This window comes from Sinocyclocheilus rhinocerous, unplaced genomic scaffold (genome assembly GCF_001515625.1).
Source record: "Sinocyclocheilus rhinocerous isolate Xijiao unplaced genomic scaffold, SAMN03320098_v1.1 scaffold1595, whole genome shotgun sequence".
NCBI classification, from domain to species: Eukaryota; Metazoa; Chordata; class Actinopteri; order Cypriniformes; family Cyprinidae; genus Sinocyclocheilus; species Sinocyclocheilus rhinocerous.
The window spans coordinates 658,373-664,847 of record NW_015655715.1 but is presented as its reverse complement, the minus strand read 5'-3'; the positions used below and the strand labels follow the sequence as shown (position 1 = coordinate 664,847).

Below are 6,475 nucleotides of genomic sequence, written 5' to 3'. Positions count from 1 at the left end.
CAATTTTGTCTGATATGTGAATTATTTATTAGCCTATTTTTTTTTAATCCATGCAGCAAATGCTTTAAAAACAGCTTTAAAAATTACTTTATTGCATTCCAGACGCTTTTAAAGTACTTTTCACTATAAATTTGACGGGTAGCTTGAATGTAAAACATTGTCAGGAATTCGTTGTATTCCCATTTGTAAAATAGCCTACAAATTAATTGCCGTGTAGGCTAACCCGATCTCATGAAAGTGCATATAGCACGATTTTCTGCTTCTATTTGGCGTAGCCTAATATTTCTATGCAGAAATTGACTTGGCATGCAAAAGACTGATGAATTCATAATTAATGGCATGGCTGGTTCAGTCGACAGAAATACGTGACACACAGGCCTATAATAACTGCTGAAATGTTTGCGGGGTAAATCTCAGGTCAGTCTGAGCGCTCATGGTACTCACAGTACGTACAGCCGTACACCTGCAGGCTTCACTGCATGTGTGTGTGTGTGTGTGTGTGTGTGTGTGTTTATTCAATAGAAATCTTATCTGTTGTTTATTCAAGGATGCCCTCTGGTGGTAGGAACCATGTATGTGAAGTTTAATTCCCCAGTCTGGCCACTGCTAAAGAGGTTCTGACAGACTTTGAGCTGCGTAGCTGTTATTAAGCCTCCTTACTGAAGCAGATCTCCTCTCCTCATGCATCAAGCAGAAGGATTAAACAAAGAAACTCCTCTGGGTGCTTAATAGCCCAAGATAATCTGACCTCCTTTCTGCGTTAATTGTGAAACATGCTAGACCCTGTCTTTTATCTGAGCTCCCTTAAAAATCTGCCAAATCTCTCAGTGTTAGTTTCTCACCTGAAAGGGACAAATTAATCAAAAGTGAAAATTGTGTCATCATTTATTCAGCCTCATGTCGTTCCAAACCTCTTCTTTCTCTCTTTCTTCTGTGGTTGATATTTTGAAAACTAATATATTTTGAAAGAGGTTCAAACAACATTGGACCTTTCAAAATGGTGCTAAATATTTTAACACATTGTTTAAACTGTAAAATTTCAAACTATTGGTATTCTTGAAAAATCTTCGTAAAAGAAAACTTAATTGCCTATGAAAATATTTCATGTGTGTGAAAAATAAATAATTAAAAATATTTTTTAAATACATATTAAATAAAATGTAAAAAAAAGGGTAACATTACATTTTTAAAATGTAAACGTATAAATAATAAATCAGAATTATTATTTAGCATTCCATGGAAGAAAGAAAGCCATAGCTTGGGATGACATGAGAGTGTAAATAACGACAGGATTCTCATTTTGGGGTGAACTATCCCTTTAAGGAATATTTGACTTTTTTTGTCCCTCAATACAAATACGCAAAGAAACGAATGAGATATGCTGACAGAACGTAAATGAAGATGTTGTAGAGCCAGACACATACGTTTTTGTTTTGTCCTTCATCCTCTCCATCGGAGGAAATGGAGAGTTCTTCTGCACTTGATGGAATGGTCTCAAAATCCTCAGCGTCCATTGATGGCAGACGCCGTTGACTCCATCCTGGAAAACAGTACACACGAGCTAACATCATTCACCAAAAACCTTATGAGCGACGATGCTCAGGGAATAGTCTAGTGCTCGTTTGCCAGAAAAATCTTCTGTGAAAGGAAGACAAGATGTTGAAGCAGTCAATGTAAATAACTCTGACGGATTCTGTCACCGTCAGGCATCGAATGAGGAATGAAAATAGATGAAAACAACCGAGAGAACCCAATATGATTGGCATATCACTGCCTCTTTTCACATGATTACCTGGCTGAGACGCAGACCTCGGAACAGCGGGCTGGGTACCGGCAGTACCTTTACTTTTGCTCTCAGCGGGAAGTGCACCTCGCATGGTGTCTGTGAGGAAATTCACTGTCTTATCAAGTTTGCCAGAAAAATCTTCTGTGAAAGAGAGACAAGATGTTGAAGCACTCAATGTAAATAACTCTGACGGATTCTGTCACCGTCAGGCATCGAATGAGGAATGAAAATAGATGAAAACAACCGAGAGAACCCAATATGATTGGCATATCACTGCCTCTTTTCACATGATTACCTGGCTGAGACGCAGACCTCGGCACAGGGGGCTTGGTACCGGCAGTACCTTTACTTTTGCTCTCAGCGGGAAGTGCCCCTCGCATGGTGTCTGTGAGGAAATTCACTGTCTTATCAAACATGACCTCTTTAGTGCTAGCAGTGCAGGTGAAACGGAACCTCACATTAGCATGCATGAATCAGTAACAGTCAACTGCCGAAAAAAAGGGAAAATGACCACAGAAAGTCACTCGCATCAACAGAAAACTACACACAACCTTATCTGAACAAGAGAGAGCATGATAAAACAAGGCACAGCTCAAATTCAGAACGCAGAGGGGAAGGAAATATGATAGATTTGGAGGATGATACACGTTTGCTATGAACTGAAACCCACCACAACAACACCGCAGTGCAAGCAACACATTCCGAAATCAGAACAGATAAACAAAACAAGCATCAAATGAATTCTGGTAGCCTGATGGTTAAGACCAATGCAGGCTCAACTAAACACGAGGCTTTTTCGAAATTCTTGGTATAGTCTTGGTAGCATCTGTAAGAATGGGTTGGAAATGACAAATCAGTAATGTAAGGCCACGTATGCCAATTTATTATAATTATATACTATAATAATTATAATAACTGTAGAATTTAAATCTATTTTAATTTAGAATTTTAATCTATCTAATGCAGTTTTCTTCAGTGAAAGAAAAAATATATATATTTTAAAAGTAAAAATAAATATTAACGTAAAAAACGCATCTAAAACGCGCTTAAAATTAAAAAAGTATTTATGAAAATCATTTTGAATAATAATAACAATAATATCAATCATCGTTTTTTGTTGAGCACTGATATGGATATAAACAATTAAATAAGGAAAAGTTATATTTACAAAATAATTTCAGAAATAAATATTAATAAATGTGAAAATATACTTTTAAATTAATAACAACAACGCTAATAACAACAACAATAATACAATTTATAAAAAGATAAACACTCTCACTAAAAAAAATGCATGTAAAAATTTTAATATTACATTATTCATAATAATTGTTTTAACTTTATATTTTGTGTTGAGGCCTGGTAATGGATAAAAAATAATAACAACAAAGTAATATAAAAAAAAAACATTGTAAAAAATATACTTTTAATGAATAATATGAACAATAACAACAATAAAAAATAATACGTTGTAAAATAAACTGATGTTTGAATGCATGTACATTATTATTTAATTATTCATAATAATAATTTGTTTTTGTTTTTTTTATCTTTTTTTGTTTTGAAAATAATAAACATTGCTAAATAAATGCATGTAAAAATAAATATTAATTTATTATTAATAAAATAATACAAAGTAATTTTGTAAGATCACAAACTTGCATGGTACCCTTAACTCCAAATTGTTCCAGAAAAATTGTCCTAGCAAACAGTGTCCAGTCGCTTTGAATAAAAACCATCTGGCCACTTACTATAAACAATAAATGAATAAAAACAAACCAACAAACATCTAGCATTATGTTAAACATGCAACATGCTGTGCAGTCCATGTGGTACCTTCATAGCCAAATGGTGTAGGGTCGCTCTTGACCTGATGCCTCTTGCTCTTAAGGCTAGAGGAGAGAGGAACTAAGCACAAACATGCGTTTCTGTTAGAAAAGAAGTCCAGCTCATCTATCACAATCTCTCAACTGATCCATCCAAGATTAATTATCACAATAATCAATCATTATTCCTCTGCAGTTGCAACGCTTTCATTACAATAAAAGAGAATAATGGGGCCACGAGAAACAAGGCTCATGTGCATCTAAATTCTCCTTCACATTCCCAGAGCTGCGCAGCGGGGCTACACTGCTAAATGTCACGCCACATCCCAAATGTCAGCTTATCAAGAGTCAGTATTTATTATTCATTGCAGCTGTCCCTTCATGTTTTTAGGGGATTCATTTGCTGTGAAGTGCACAGTTTGAATCTATGCATTTCAAACATTTCATACGAGCTGTAATGAAGAAGCTTGGGATGACAAAGGTTCATAGTAAAATATGAAAAAATGTAACAATGCCAGTCTCGGAGTAAAAAGCCCACTGGACTTTCAAGGTGGGCCAGAGAGTTGGGACATCAGGTTGCCAGAGTGCTCAGCTTTTGAATAAGCGGGACAGGCACACCCAGCCCCCTGTGGAGCAGGACATACAGTATCGGTAGTATCGATAGAGCCCAATACTGACTACATTTGGAGTGACAGACGGCTACTTCTGAATGTCTGCATGTACACTACTTGTCTGCTGTTTGGGGTTAAAATTATTATTTTAAAGAAATTAATACTTTTATTCAGCAAGTATGCATTAAATTAATCAAAGGAGACAATAAAAGCACATATAATGTTACAAAAGATCTCTATTTTAAATAAATATTGTTCTTTTAAACTTTCTGTTCATCAAAGAATGCTGAAAAAAATAGTTTCTACAAATAAATTAAGCACAACTATTTTCAACCTGATAATAATAATAAATGTTTCTTGAGCACCAAATCAGTTTATTAAAATGAGGAATATCACGATTCACGATTTTATCACGATTCTTTGTCATGTTGGTTTTACTATTTTGCAAGTTGCCTGAGCAGTACAGCCAATCCAATTTCCCTATTGTAAAAAAAAAAAAAAAGCCTTTCAAGGTAACACAAAATAAAATAAAAAAGAATGACAGACATTTAGGCCAAAGTGGGCGAAGATAAAAATCATTGTTATTATTTTATCTTTGTTATTAGAAAATAAGAACAAAATATATACATTACAAAAACACATAATATGCATAAGTTGTACTAATATTTCACAATATTGTAAAAATGCCCTGGTCAGCATCAGACATAAAAAAATCTTACCAACCTGGTAAAATACTGTATTGTATATATGAATAAAACAACAATACTGAAAATAAAAAGAGAAAATTACTCTTAAACCACTCCTCTTAATTGAATTATTTGAAGAATGTGGGTAACCAAACAGTTGCTGGTCCACAGTGACTTCCATAGTATTTTTTTCCTACTATCAAAGTCAATGTGGACCAGCAACTGTTTGGTTACCCACATTCTTCAAAATATCTTCTTTTGTGTTCAGCATATATGTTGCACTGTACAGCCCTGTTTGTGTGTGTATATATATGGGCCTGAATTTCGTTTTGGAAAATGGGGAGGAATTCCCCCTTTAGGTGGCTCTTATGGGGGGGATTTTTTTAATTTGAGGGGCGAGTTAGAGTATTTTTGTAGACATATATTTAAACTACAATCATCCAACCTAAATGTTTTGTCACCCAGTGTATTTGTGTTTTACAATTTATAATGTTGTTGATTCATATTTATATTGTGAGGAAGATACTTAAAAAGAACTTTGATTTCAAACTCTGAATTGAATTTATTTTAACTAAAAAAGACAAGTAAACAGTCAGAAATAAAATAAGAACTGATAAATGACAACCAATGGCACAAACAAATACATTAACAAGATAGAACTAAAATGAGTTTTTCAGGTAGGTATAACAGTAATATTCAGGTACAGAAATATCACAGAAACAGAATCATCTATTTAACTTTAAAATAACACTGGTTAGTCTTCAATGTATAAATAAACATTAATGACAGACAGCAGCAGGTTTATTTAGGTTGCTGTCTCTTTAAGACCTCATGCACGGATCTGTTACGCATAAGTTTTGTTTCTCAACTGTTTACATTCACTTAATATCCTATATACCGACAATGTTTAATATAAATCGACTGTTTACGTGAATACTCATCAAGACGGGCATTTTGACATAATTTTGTAAGTATTTGGCCATTTATGCGCAATAAGGCGCAACAACTTCATTCTGTAGTTGCGTGCTCTCAGATGCGGCTCTATGTACGCGCGCTTTGGGTGTGAGCTCTCAGAAAGGGGTCTCACAGAGAGCGCGCAAGTACTGAATTGATCACTTGAATGTTTAAAATTGTAAGACTCAAAAGCATGTGCAAATGATACATTCCGTCATCTGTCCCGAGTGTCTTTCACGCTGAAATATTTGCAAAAACTGCGGGAATCAGTAGAATTGTGCGCAATCCCGTGCCGAAATTCAAGCCCATATATATATATATATATATGGTCACAGTATGGACCTTGTTTTCTATGTTTCCCTGTTCTCTTGTCTTGCTTTTGGTCATTGACCTAGTTTCTGTCTCCCCTTGATTTCATTAGTTAGTTCACCTGTGTCTTGTTAATCATTCTCATTTGGTCAGTGTACTTTAGTTTCCCTTTCAGTTCAGTTTGTTGTCAGCTATTGTCGTTTTGTTTCCCTGTGTGTCTATTGAATCTTCATCATCTTGGATTATTATTAAATGCTTATTGAATCATCTTCGTCTCTGTGCTCCTATCTCGCACAAGCGTGT

The 6,475-nt window shown here is 34.8% G+C and overlaps 1 protein-coding gene across 1 annotated transcript in view; it reads right to left on the bottom strand.

Moving 5' to 3' along the window:
* Nucleotides 1-6,475, bottom strand: part of LOC107718904 (guanine nucleotide exchange factor DBS-like) — a 75,292-nt gene that overhangs the window by 7,644 nt on the left and 61,173 nt on the right. Inside the window, exons 32-34 of the mRNA XM_016526159.1 lie at nt 3,623-3,694; nt 1,793-1,882; nt 1,425-1,540 (exon numbers count right to left, since the gene is read on the bottom strand). Coding sequence (XP_016381645.1) covers nt 1,425-1,540; nt 1,793-1,882; nt 3,623-3,694 — 278 coding nt within the window. The remainder of the gene's footprint in view (nt 1-1,424; nt 1,541-1,792; nt 1,883-3,622; nt 3,695-6,475) is intronic.